Source organism: Eschscholzia californica, unplaced genomic scaffold (assembly GCF_041429995.1).
Source record: "Eschscholzia californica isolate CP2 unplaced genomic scaffold, dmEscCali1.0.p SCAF_1, whole genome shotgun sequence".
NCBI classification, from domain to species: domain Eukaryota; kingdom Viridiplantae; phylum Streptophyta; class Magnoliopsida; order Ranunculales; family Papaveraceae; genus Eschscholzia; species Eschscholzia californica.
In genome coordinates, this window is record NW_028238198.1 from 70,792,231 (window position 1) to 70,806,043 (window position 13,813).

Genomic DNA, 13,813 nt, shown 5'->3' on the forward strand with positions numbered 1-13,813 from the left:
AATCGTTTGTACCATTGGCGAGGGGATTGTTTCAATCCGTAAAGAGACTTCCTCAAACGACATACTTGATTTTCTTTACCCTCAACCTTGTATCCCTCAGGTTGAGCCATATAAATTTCTTCTTCCAAATCCCCGTGCAAGAAGGCGGTTTTAACATCGAGTTGTTCCAGCTCAAGATCACTGTGAGCAACAATACTCAATAACACCCGAATAGAAGTATGTTTCACGACCGGTGAGAAAATCTCATTGTAGTCGACCCCTTCTTTCTGTGCATAACCCTTGGCCACTAGTCTTGCCTTATACCTTGTACCCTTGATCTGGGAAGAATCCTCTTTCTTCTTGTACACCCATTTACAACCAATAACAGACTTACCTTCGGGCAATGGGACAACCTCCCATGTCTTGTTCTTGTGGAGAGACTCCATCTCTTCTTGCATAGCAACCAACCAACTCTCTCTTTCCTCCGCGGTAATAGCTTGTTTGAAGGTGACCGGCTCGTCGTCTTCCACCGAGAGTGCATATTCAACCACATTTGCCTGCCCGTAATGCCTAAGAGGTTTGTCTGACCCTAACCTCTGTACCGGCTTATATAACCGTTTCGGCCTAGTGTGTACCGAAACATCCTGCTGTTGTTGTTGTAAAACTTGTGTACCTTCCCCTTGAACCTCCTCATGATCGGGTTCATCAATTTCCTCATCCTGAGTATTATCCTGATGCTCCACCTGATCATGATTCCTAGAAACCCGTTGGTCTTCGATTTCTACTTCCACTACTTGAGCTTTAGTAGACCCAACATCACCACAACTAGGCACCGTAGCTTTCGCCATAGCTACAATAGATGACTCATCAAACACCACATCTCTGCTGATTACAAACTTCTTGTCTTCCGTACACCATAGCCGATAACCCTTGACTCCTGTAGCATATCCTAAGAAAATTGCCTTCTTTGCTCTATTGTCAAGTTTGTTACCTTTAACATGGTAATAGGTCGTACAACCGAAAACCTTAAGTCTCCCGTAATCTGCATGTTCACCTGACCACACCTCGTAAGGTATGCCGTCATCTAAAGAAGAATGTGGAGATCTGTTCACAATATAACAAGCTGTAGCAACAGATTCTGCCCACCATTCTACGCCTAATCCCGAATTGGAGCGCATACATCTAGCCTTCTCAAGTAGTGTACGGTTCAATCTCTCTGCGACTCCATTCTGCTGAGGTGTGTTTACTACTGTCCAGTGCCTCACAGTTACACATCCAATAGGCACACAATAATGGAGCTTGAATACAAAGTAATGGTGGAAAACTTATGGTGGTGGGAGTTACAAAGTGTGGTGGTCATCCACCATAAATCAAAGATTTATAACACTCCCCCTGGATGTCCACCGCATCAGAAATTGCCTCATTAAAACCTTACTAGGAAAACCCAATGGGACAAAACCATAGTGAAGGAAAAAGAGTACAAGTTCTTCGTGCTGATAACGTGTTGTGAAACATAAAAGAGGTAGGGAAGAAGAAAGATAATGAAAATATAGACCAAGAGATAAAGACAAGAAGAACTTGATTTGTATTCATATGTTTGTAGAGAATTCTCTACATTGGTACACTTAGGTACATTGCTACATTAGCTAGAGACCTCTTTATATAGGCCTTTGAAGAGTTACATATCTAATACAAGAGTTACATATAATCAATGGTGCTTGAATACAAATAATGGTGGAGAACTTATGGTGGTGGGAGTTACCAAAGTGTGGTGGTCATCCACCATAAATCAAAGATTTATAACAATATATTTGTTATTTGCCAATTACTTCTATAATCTTCAATTTATTTTAATATCAATTGATTCAATAACACTAAAGTTTTTCTTATGTTAATACATTATTTTTTGAACCATAACCAGCAAAATAAAAAAAAAACTGAAAAGTTTGAATTAATGCATTAAAATGGAAAATCGTATAACAGTATTCACAGACCATAACCAGCAAATTATTTGAGTTCGTAAATCTATTTGAGAACAAGTTTACGACTTGATATAACAACTAACAAACAAGTTCAATAGCAAGTCTTGTTGAGGATAATATGCTCAAACCCAAAGTAACAAACACAAATAGCCCTTTACTTTCGCAGCTTTCACCAAAGACTATAATTCCTCCACTAGTATATATTATTATCGCGCAAACAATGCAGATGGTTCACTGGTATATATCAGATACCGCAAACAAAGCAGGTTTGTTTTGCCAAATTTGATTTCCTAATATTATCACTCAGACAAGCCAAAATTGAACATACCACTACCACAACAACCAAAACAATCGCAAGGTTTCTCTCAAATATTAGGATTACAGTAATCCTCTTCCCATCCAATGGGTATAAGCTATAAACAATGGCAAGGAATGTTTCTTAAGATCTTTCACTGATACGTAATCAGTCTCTTACTTTTACGAGCCTTTAACCACATCAACTCAGTAGAATTTATAATAGCTTTCAAGCTCAAAAGACCAACATTTTAATTAACCATCTATTATTTTTAACATATTAATACGAAATAATAATATGTACCTGTTGATTAACAACATATTCAAGGAAAGAAGGAGCATCAGGATAACGGCACTGTGTCTGCCTTTCAACTAAAAGGAGTTTGTGAATACAAATTATATCGCCATCTTCGAGCTGCAGTACAAAGATAAAATATCTATATTAAAAAGATAAATATGAATACAGAAAAAGTGAAAATAAAAATAAGAATACATGGAGTTGGACTCCGTTATGTTTAAGTTTACCTGGTTAGCGCAAAATGCAACTCTCTTGTCAACTAGTTCAAACATAACATTGGGCTTAAAATTTATTTCCTGCTCACAAAAAGCAAAAGTTGTGAGATGCTATGATCAGTAATTATTAACAAGCAGCAATGATGGGAAGTAACGCACTGAGTAAAGGCTGTTTGAGTAGAGGCTCGTAGCGGAGCATATCAAACTGCTTACCTTGTAAAGTTCGATTTCTTCAGTAGGAGCTAACCCTGCCATTTCATTCAGCTCTCTAATGATATCTAGTGGCTTGCTTCCACTCTTCGCGAAGAGCCTTCCCAAATACCTAATATAGAAAAAGTTCCATAACTTGAAACACATGCAACATCGGTCCAGGCTCCAGTATAAAAATCAACAGTCAATGTATACCTGAGTTTTTCTTTTTCAGGGTCATAAAGCTTGAAGAAAAGCAAAATATCTTCTTCTCTCCGGTCGATTAGAGGAATGGGATGTAAATCCTGCATATTGTGCAAATATCAGAGATTCTGCAGAAAGGAAAAGCTAAAGACCCGTACCAACATGGCACAAGGGAATGATGTAATAAATAGAAATTACCGGTCCCCGTTGTACTTCCAAAAATAACTTCAGTTCGCCATTTTGACCCTTGTTGGATAAGCGTCTTAACTGTCCAACCTACAATGCCACAGTAGTAAGTTCTTGTGGACTGCGGTGCTATGCCACTTGAAGTTTCATTTTAACGTGCAGATTCGCAAAACAATAATATAGCCACCCAGTAGTGTTAAACTACCAAAGATAATAAAGTTTTTGTGAAGCAAAATGAAGGTTAGTGATAACAACGGATAAATTTATAAACTGAGGAAAGAAAAGTTTAGCGTAAAATTAAAACTTTTTCCCTTTTATCTTATAATATCTTGATTACAATAATATACATCTCCTGGGCACTCATGTTATTTCCATCATTTAAATTCGATACGGGTTTTGGAATTTCATGGATCTGCATTAATATAAGCAAATCTAAGTGAAAACAAAGCAACAGTCAAGAAAATCATGGTGATATTGATCATCGTCGGAGTACTTAAAGATCGACTTTCTTCTTCATGTGTCAATGGTCGATCTGGACGAAATGTTTGATTCATACGCTCTGCCCATAACCAAAAACGTTGAAGTTGCACTGGTACCTTAAACTGTTTGGCAACTTCCTCCTGCTGACAACTTCAAATTAGATAATCGACATACCACAATAACGTATCAAGCCAGAGGGATAACATACAGGGAAACTTTTTAGTCATCAACACATTAAAGATAATAAACAACACAAGAATTTGCAGTGTGCTTGTTAAGGATTTCCTTGTACACAAAAAATTGAGATTCTAGAGTATGAGTACCATTGTGTTGCCAGCTACGCACAAAATGTTTTTATAATGAGGGTGGTAAATGTTCATTTCCGTGGACCGTAGTATAATCCCACATGGACAAAAGAATGCATCGTAACCAATAAACTAATATATAGTCCTTCTCCTTCTCCACACTCATTGCCAATTGTTTTTTAGTTGGAAGGCGACAAACTTAACATGGTATCAGAGTTACGCAAAACGTGATAGGGAAATGGTCACATATGCTCCACGTCACCGAACAAAACGACACACATTGGGCTCAACGAAAGAAACACCTGAGGGGCATGTGAGATTAGACCAACATGGACAAAAGGAAGACTAGTGAGTAGGTAACCGTTATCCTAGGGGGTCCAACTTAAAACCAATGACAATGAGTCGAGAGAACCTAGATATGATCGTACTTGGATGGTACATAATCGAACCTTAAAATTATAGCTTGCCCTTACATGTCTTTGGTACAATTTTACTCTTTATTAAATTTTTGGCTGGCCTTAACTTAAAATCCCGAGTCTGTCTACGTATGCCGAAAGACCCTAAGTGCTTCTTCCTAAATTCATTTACTAAACAACGAATGATTATCCATCATATTACCAATATATATTATTGAGCACTCACTAAAATAATTGCACAAAAGAAAGCTTTTATATCTTGAGGACATTCACTCATAATCACTATCTCTCTCTTTACACTATATTTTATATAGGTAATGCTTATTTGGGTGGGTAGTTAATGATCATCCCATCTCTCTTTATAAACCTTTCTTTCCTCAAGAAATATAAACCAGTTTCAGGACAGATCTACTAATGGAGTCCTTCTACATGATCTTCGTACTATTTCTAACCTTACTTTTCCTCACAAATGTTGTAGTCAATTACCCACAAAAGAAAATCAAGAACCTCCCACCAACACCTCCTTCCCTCCCCATTATAGGCCATCTTCATCTCTTAAAGAGGCCTATCTATCAAACCTTATCTACTATTTCGAACCGGTACGGTCCCATAACCTTCCTCCGGTTCGGCTCAAGATCGGTTTTAGTTGTGTCTTCTCCATCACTAGCTGAAGAATGTTTCACTAAGAACGACATAATATTCGCCAATCGTCCACGCCTTGTATTTGGTAAACATTTCGCTTACAATTACACGACATTAGCATGGGCCCCGTATGGTCCCCTGTGGCGTAACCTCAGACGAATCACCACCCTCGAAATCTTCTCTTCCAACCGACTCCAAATGTTTCAGTACGTCCGTGCCAATGAAGTCAAATCGATGATCCAACGGCTGATTTCACCCTGTTCATCATCCAACAAAACCAATGAGAACGTATATCGAACGGTAGATATGAAATCAACATTTTTTGATGTGACACTAAATATTATGATGAGGATGATAGCAGGGAAAATATATTATGGGGAGGTTGTGGATGAGAGGGAAATTGAGGAGGCTAGAAGGTTCAAAGAGATAGTAAAAGAAGGGTTAGTTTTGGGGGAATCTTCCAACTTAGAAGATTCATTCCCTGCTCTGAGATGGGTTGGGCTTAATGGTACTGAAAAGAAAATTGTTAGATTGCACAAAAAGAGGGAGATTTTCTTGCAAGAATTGATTGAAGAACGTAGAAGAATACTAAAGAGTAATGCTATTAGAATTGAAGAAGAAGATGATGATCATGAGAGAAAGAAGATGACAATGATAGATGTTTTATTGTCTCGTCAAACGAACGAACCCGACTACTATACCGATCAAATGATCCGAGGCATGATAGGGGTATTTTTTTTACTCTGTCTGACACACTATCCCAAAGAGAAAAAGTCTCTAAATCCTGCCCGTCCTTATACCCATTGAAATATTTTTCGATGTCCTTACTTAACTCTCAACCGTACTTTCCAAATATTCTAAACATAAATGGGAAAAAATAAAATGGTATCATTTCAAACATAAAGTAAAAAAGAAAAAGAAAAATAAGAACTGAATTATAGAACTACGACACAATCAAACCCTTGTGGAAATAACTATCTTCTCTTCCTTGTCGAAATATCTTTTGTTTGTGGTTTTGCTTTTTATTGTCAACATTCTAATTATGTCCTATGTACGTGCTAGATATTGTTGTCAGCAGGAACAGATACTTCAGCAGGAACAATGGAATGGGGTATGTCGTTATTGTTAAACAATCCAAATGTTTTGAAGAAGGCCCAAGCTGAAATTGATCTCATAGTTGGACGAGATCGACTGCTCCATGAGTCTGATCTTAGTAAACTTAGATATCTTCATGCTATCATAATGGAGACACTTCGAATGTACCCACCTAGCCCATTGTTAATACCACACGAGTCATCCGAAGACTGTATTGTAGGAGGTTACAATATTCCGCATGGTACTATGTTATTAGTGAACGCATGGGCCATTCAGAATGACCCCAATATATGGGATGAGCCGAGTAAGTTCATGCCAGAGAGGTTTGAAGAATTGGAAGGAGTAAGAGAAGGGTTCAAGTTGTTTCCCTTTGGGTCAGGCCGAAGGGGTTGTCCTGGCGAAGGAATGGCAACGCGTGTAGTGGGATTATCGCTTGGAACTCTAATTCAGTGTTTCGAATGGGAAAGAATTGGAGAAGAAATGGTGGATATGACAGAGGGGACAGGCCTTACCTTGCCAAAAGCTCAACCTTTGATGGCTAAGTGTAGGGCTCGGTCAGACACAATCAATCTTCTTTCTCATACTCAAATCGAGTAGTAGAAGAATTTGTAGTCTATATAAATATATTTCTAATTTCGGGCAAAAGTTTGAAAAATCAAAATGATAAATAATCCACGCAGTTAAGTTTGTGGTTGTTTTTGCACCTTCTAATCTAGTTTGTCTTCACCTATGGCCCTATCACGTGACAGGTCCATAGGCAGGTTACCCACAAGTTCAACCACTGGATAATCCTCTCACGGGAGGTGAGAGGGTTGTATGTACAGGATGAGCCACCCGTTCTTTCACACCACACTCTCTTTTCCGAGTAATATGTAAAAGTTACCATGACCCTAGTAAATATATTAATTTCAGCTTAAAATTTTTTTTTTTTTTGTTGAACTAATTTCAGCTTTAAATATACAAGTATATCATTCTTGATGAGTAAAATATTTAATTCCTAAATGGGAAATACTTTCCCCAAAAAGAGATGATCCACTTTTTTTTTTTTGAACAAGAGATGATCCACTTTTTTTTGTTGAAACGGAACATATAATATTAAGAAATTAAAGCATTCTTACAATACAAATTAACAAGAAAACAGGGAACATTATGCCAAGTCTTCGTTCTATTCTTTATCCTAGCCCATTTCGATAGCTTGTCTGCAGGAGTGTTGAATTTCCTGATCGTGTGTTTGAATTGCACCTTTTGTAGCCTCTTTTTGACTTCGTGAATTTTTTGAATGTGCATTTTGCATTGCCATTGTATTCCTTGATTGTCGTTCTTTATGTTATTGATGATGTTGATATTGTCACTTTCGATGATGATGTCGTTATAGTTTTTTGCTTCTGCCCATAGCAGTCCATTAAGAATAGCTATGGCTTCACTTTCCTCACTGGTTCGACACCTAATTGTGGTGGCGTGCGCTTCTATGAATTTCGAATTCGAATCATGTATTATTAAGCTGGTACCTGTTATAGATTCAACATTTATAAAAGAAGCAACTACATTTATTTTCAAGCAGGATTGTTCTGGGGGTTGCCATTTATGTTGATTGATTATATTTTTGTTCCTCAGAGGAGATATTGTTTTCGGGTAGTTTTGAATCATATTTATTATCGTATTGATAGAATTGATTTCATGTTGGAAGCAGTGATCACATCTGGTTTTCCATATTATCCATAAGATGGTTGCATAGTGAATGTTATTTGTCGTTTTACCTTTATTCGATGCATTCTCCCAAGAGAAGATCCAATCCGTCACCGAGGGAATATTGGTGGAGATGATGTTAAAGTAAAACCACACATTTCTCGCTAGAGGGCAGTGCAGCAAAGCGTGTTCTATAGATTCAATTTTATTGCAATTGGGACAGTTCAGATTATTGTCAATATATTGACCAATTCTCGCTCTCACCGGAAGAGCTTTGGAGCAAATTTTCCAAATGAAAATTTGGATTCTAGGCACCTTAGGGATAGACCAAATAAAATTTCAGTTGGGGGACTGGGGCATAGGGGAGTTCATGCTATTGCAAAGGTGTTGATACATAGATTTAACCGTGAACTTACCTGATTCGGTGAGGATCCATTTCTTCTGGTCTTCACCATCTTCATAAATGGGGATAGCTTTGATTAGGTTCTTAGTAGCATCATCAATGTTGTTGGTCAGAGTATCCTCATTCCAGTTATTATTCGAGATAAGTTGAGAGACCGTGGTAAGATTAGAATTTTGGTTATTGCAAGGAGGGTTACTGAGAGAGGGGATCCACTTATCTTCCCAAATATTAATCTTTTCTCCATTGTGAACTTCCCACGTAGTAAAATCTTCGGTATTATTGAGGTGTTTTCTGATTGTTTTCCATTGCCAAGAGTGATGAGACTTAGCTGGACCCGGGTTTTCCGTGTGCGGGAAATACTTAGTTTTTAAGAACTGGACCCAAATGGCCTGAGGTTCAGCTTTGATTCTCCAGGCTAACTTGCTTAACATAGCTATGTTATCAAGTTCGGGGCGATGAATACCAAGACCACCCATGTGTTTAGGGAGGCAAATTGCAGACCAAGATTTGGTGCATATGCCTCTGGACCTACCCGACCAGAACGACTTTTGGACAGTCGAAATGCTTTTGCTAATGCCTTTGGGAATGGCAAAGCATTGCATTTGGTATCGGGGTACAGCCGCAGCTATTGTCGATATGACAACAGTGCGCCCAGCTTGGGAAAGGAACGAGTGGTTCCATTTCTCGAGTTTGTTTTTAATCTGATGGATGATGTCATTAAAAACCTTCTTCTTCTGAGCCCCAATGAAGAGTTGAGCTCCAAGGTACTTCTCGGAGGTGGTAGCGTATTTGACTTTGAGGGTGCGCATGATGATCCGCTTGAATTTCGGGTGCGAGTTTTTGGAGTAGAAGATATTGGATTTATTGTAGTTTATCATCTGATCAGAGTAGTCACAGAAGGTGTTAAGGATGGCTTTGAGGGTGTAGATGTTGTCTAGAGAATTTCTGCCAAAGATGATGCAATCGTCTGCGAAGAGGAGATGAGAGATAACTAGGTTAGGGTTGTTGGTGGGGAATCCTTGGAACTTGCCCGTGTCGTGGTCAGCAGCGATTAGACGACTCAAACCTTCCATGGCTAAAGTGAAAAGGAATGGGGATAGAGGGTCACCCTGTCTAATACCTCTCGAAGGATAAAACGTGTCTCCCGGGCGACCGTTGACCAGCACAACCATGGAAGAGGTGGAGATGCAGTTGTGAATCATTTTGATCCATTGATCAGAGTAGCCTAGCTTAGCCATAATATCTGTTAGGAAATTCCATTCAATCCGATCAAACGCTTTGGACATGTCTAGCTTAAGACCAAAGTACCCTGTAGCACCTCTCATCTTCTTGAGCGAATGAATAATCTCTTGACCAATGATAATATTATCCGATAGTTGTCTACCTGGAATGTAAGAAGCTTGGAAGGGGGTAATAATAGGAGATAATGTGTGCTTAAATCATCAGTCAGGATCTTAGTAATAATCTTATAAGTGGTATTAAGGAGGCTGATAGGTCTATAGTCTGCAAGGGCCTGCGGGGTAGCCGTTTTCAGTATAAGACAAATGTGGGTGTGATTGGCTTCAGGAGGTAACTCAACAGAAATAAAGAAATTTATGAACTAAGTTGTGAATATCCGGGCTCACCGTGTCCCAATTAGACTGGAAAAAGAAAGGGGGGTAACCATCGGGCCCAGGAGCCGCGTCTTTTTTAAGACCCTTAATAGCTCTGTCTATCTCTTTATGATCGGGGAGGGCCGTGAGCTCTTGATTCTGAGAGGGGGTGATGGAGTTATGGAAGAGGTTGAGGATTTTGGGGTCTGGTCTAGTGTTGGCAGTGGTACTGATATTAAGGAGGTGGGAGGTAAAGGTGGATTGAATGTTGCTGATCCCTTTTTGCCAGTCGCCGTTAGTATCCTTGATGGCCAGTATCTTGTTGGTGCGATTACGTTGAATGGCCTGCGAGTGAAAATATTTCGTGTTCTTGTCCCCTAAATTGATGAAGTTATTTCTAGATTTTTCTTCCCATAAGCTCTCCTGATATCTGTACAATTCTTCCAACTGATTGTTAAGGCAACTTATCTCTTCTCTATTATTGCTATTCTGAAGAGATTCTGCGATTCTCTTAATATTAAGCTCAATATTGCCAAACACTATTTTGTTCCACTTAGTGAGATGCTTACTGAGATTCTTGAGGTCCAATTGGATGTTGAAATTACTAGTCCAATTAGAAGCTATAAACTCGTGGCAGTCAGGGTGGGACATCCAAGTGCGGAGGAATTTGAACGGTTTCGGTTTAGGGTGATTCTGGTCTAAATCAGAAAGAAGGATGGGGAGCTGATCAGAACCCACAGCTTTAAGGTGAGTGATGCCGGAGGATTGATGGTTCTTCAGCCATGTAAGGTTAGATAGAGCTCTATCCAGTCTCTCTTGAATCAAGTTTTCTCCGAATTGCCTATTGTTCCAAGTGTAGGGATTACCCTGATATCCCATATCCATAAGCTCAAGATTGTTGATGTGGGAGAGGATCTTAGGGATCTGAGAATTAGAAGCATTAGAGCCGCTCACTTTCTCTTCACTATCAAGGATGCTATTCATGTCCCCAATAACTATCCAAGGGGTATTATTGTCTACTTTAAGGGAATCTAGAGTTTTCCAAGGTTTAAGCTTATTCTTGTGATAAGGGCAACCGTAAAAACCTATCACTATGATGTGAGAGTTCGTGGATGTGTTGTCGATGCAAACGTGGATAATATTGTTATCAGAGTAAAGAATCTTAATGTTAAGGTGGTGTTTCCAGTACATCACAAGTCCACCAGCTTTATTACAAGGTTCCACAAAGTAACTATCATAATACTTGTAAATCTTAATCTGCTTATTAATGTTATTAGATTTATTCTTAGTCTCGGCAAGGAATATTATGTCAGGGCTATGCTTACTAATCAGGGTCAAAAGTTGTTTTTTGGTTATGTAGGAGGAGATCCCTCTTACATTCCAACTCAAGATAGTAGGGCCCGGGGTAGGATTAGCTTCCATACTAACACTCCAAAGGAAAAAGGCACCCCCACAAAGAATCCAACAATACTAGCTTTAGGGAAGAAAAACGATAAAATTATTCAACAGTAAGGAGAGGATGCACCAAAAATAGAGTATAAGGCTACAGAGTCTAAACAGATGAAAAGATATTAAACACAAAGGAAATAACCATCTTGTACTATTCAGAAGCTTCAACAATACAAAATATAGACTTTATGTCTCTGAACCTAACAGTAAGAGTAAATGATAATTTCTTTAACTAACATGAGACTAAACACTTTCAACAAAAAACAAGAGATTAATCACTGATAGTAACATCATAATACCACATACCCACGAGAATAAAACTAAGCAAATGCTTTAACTAAAATATTTAAACCCTAAATGGGAAATACTTTCCAAAGAGATGATCCACTTGTTTTAGTAAAAAGAATGTTCAACTAAGGCAAAGTTGGTTGATTGGTCCACTTTAACTAAAATATTTAAACCCTAAATGGGAAATACTTTCCCCAAAAGATATGATCCACTTGTTATAATAAAGAGAATGTTCAACTTTCAAGGGCAAAGCTTATTTACTTTAACTAACTTTGGTTTCACATAAACAACCCATCAAATAGCAGAGTTTTACCATCATCAGAATACACTTCCATCTCTTTTACCCGATGATGCAATTCTAGTCTCAAATGCAAACATTTTCTTCTGTGTCTTTTCCACTTCTTCTCTGCCCTGGTAAGCTTCTCTGTCGCCCTCTTCGGCTTCTGCTCTAAAACGTTAAGATTCGTCCGTGCAGCCATTAGATGATCATTTCTCTTCAGTAATTTATTTGAAGGCTTTTCTCCCTTCAGTAAATTAGTTGAGACCTTTTGAACCACTTGAAAACGCTTTTTAACTTCCTCAGATCGTTCCCGTAACCATCTAATGTTGAATCTGAGTTTCTCAACCATATTTATCTTATCCTCCCACACACTTATCGTCACTGATGAAGAATCAGAAACTCGTCGTTTATTTATATCCATAAGGGACTTCATTATCTCAGTAACTACTGTAACTTGCTCAGAATATACATTTCCTGACAGAGGGTGGCTCGTAGCAATGTTTACTTCCCCTAGCATCAATTCTATTCTCTACCACGAAATCCTCTGCCTAGAAATTTTTTATCGCGACCACAGTACGAACCAAGGTTTCCCGTGTTTGTAATTTGGGATTTGAGAGCTTGATGGGAAGGGTAGGATTTCTTTGGTTAATTCTAAACTCATGTGCTTTTAGAGTTCCTTGTAAATCTTCTTAAGAAAGTGAAGATAGGTCTCTTGATTCTTCAATAGCCACCACTATATAATCAAATTTTTGTGGTGAACTACGAATTTTTTTTTCAACAATTCTTTCATTTTCCAAATTTTCTCCATTAAATGTCATTTAATTAACGACAGAATTTACTGTTGTAAAATAATCATAAACATTTTCATCTTCCTTCATTTCTAATTTTTCAAATTCAGATCTTAATTTTTGTAGACATACCTTTTTTTACCTTTCCTCACCTTTGTATGCAATTTAAATAATTTTTCATGCTTGTTTTGAAGTTTCAGATTTAGCAATTCTTTCATACACCAGCTTCTCAATTACTTGATAAATATGGAACAATGATTTGTTGTCTTTTTTATGTGTTCATTCAAAACGTTCTTTTGGACTATCGCTACAGACGCTTCATTATGTGGGATGGGTGAAACCTTCCTCAAAAAAACTCCACAAACCCATCGTTTTAAGCAACACTTCTAAATTGTTGTCCGATAATCATAATCCTCCCCATTGAAACGAGGAATTAGTGTAACCATGTTGTTACTACTACTTGTCATCTCTAACACGAGGAATGAGTGCAACACTTTTAAATTGTTGTCCAATAATTATAATCCTTTCCATTGAAATGAGGAAATAGTGTAACCATGTTGTCACACCGTCTCTCACACAATTTTTTTCTCACTCAATTTTTTTTTTTTTAACCTCACTCGGATAACACTTTGTTGGAAATAAAAATAGACAAGAGAAGAAGGACATGGCTAAAACTCTTTACTTCTATTAACTTTCTTCTCCACTTCTGACTTGAAACAAATTACAGCTTGGGTATTTATAGATTTCCAAGATAGTTCTAAATTACTTCTAACTAAAGTCAAAAAACTTTTGACTTTTCAAATACCATAACATAAGTAACTACTAATATAATAATACTATGACTTAAATATTTTAATTTAGTGCCATAATAGAAAACATAAAACTTTTTTTGTTTCATCTTCCACTATTTCTTGCTCATCACTCCTGGACCTGGAAAAACATAAGAAAACATTGCGGCTTTGTAGAAGACCTCGCAGTATGGGAAGTTCACTCAGGTAAGGATATAAACATCTGGACAGATAAATGGATCCCTCAAATAGAA

General features: G+C 37.9%; 2 protein-coding genes across 2 annotated transcripts; one reads left to right on the forward strand and one right to left on the reverse strand.

Moving 5' to 3' along the window:
* Positions 1-4,929: 4,929 nt before the first annotated feature.
* Positions 4,930-6,972, forward strand: LOC147568769 (cytochrome P450 81Q32-like). The gene is made up of 2 exons (XM_086655186.1): positions 4,930-5,919; positions 6,253-6,972. The coding sequence occupies exons 1-2, from the start codon at positions 4,963-4,965 to the stop codon at positions 6,880-6,882; spliced, it is 1,587 nt and encodes a 528-aa protein (XP_086511312.1). The 5' UTR covers positions 4,930-4,962; the 3' UTR covers positions 6,883-6,972.
* A 2,976-nt stretch (positions 6,973-9,948) lies between these two features.
* LOC147568770 (uncharacterized) lies at positions 9,949-11,388 on the reverse strand. The gene has a single exon (XM_086660965.1). The coding sequence runs from the start codon at positions 11,386-11,388 to the stop codon at positions 9,949-9,951; it is 1,440 nt and encodes a 479-aa protein (XP_086517091.1).
* Positions 11,389-13,813: the final 2,425 nt, after the last annotated feature.

Bases quoted from the DNA above. Each gene is read 5' to 3' on its own strand.
- LOC147568769 (XM_086655186.1), top strand. From the start codon at position 4,963: ATGGAGTCCTTCTACATGATCTTCGTACTATTTCTAACCTTACTTTTC. The intron at 5,920-6,252 runs GTATTTTTTTTA...TGTACGTGCTAG, and splicing joins TGATCCGAGGCATGATAGGG to ATATTGTTGTCAGCAGGAAC.
- LOC147568770 (XM_086660965.1), bottom strand. From the start codon at position 11,388: ATGGAAGCTAATCCTACCCCGGGCCCTACTATCTTGAGTTGGAATGTA.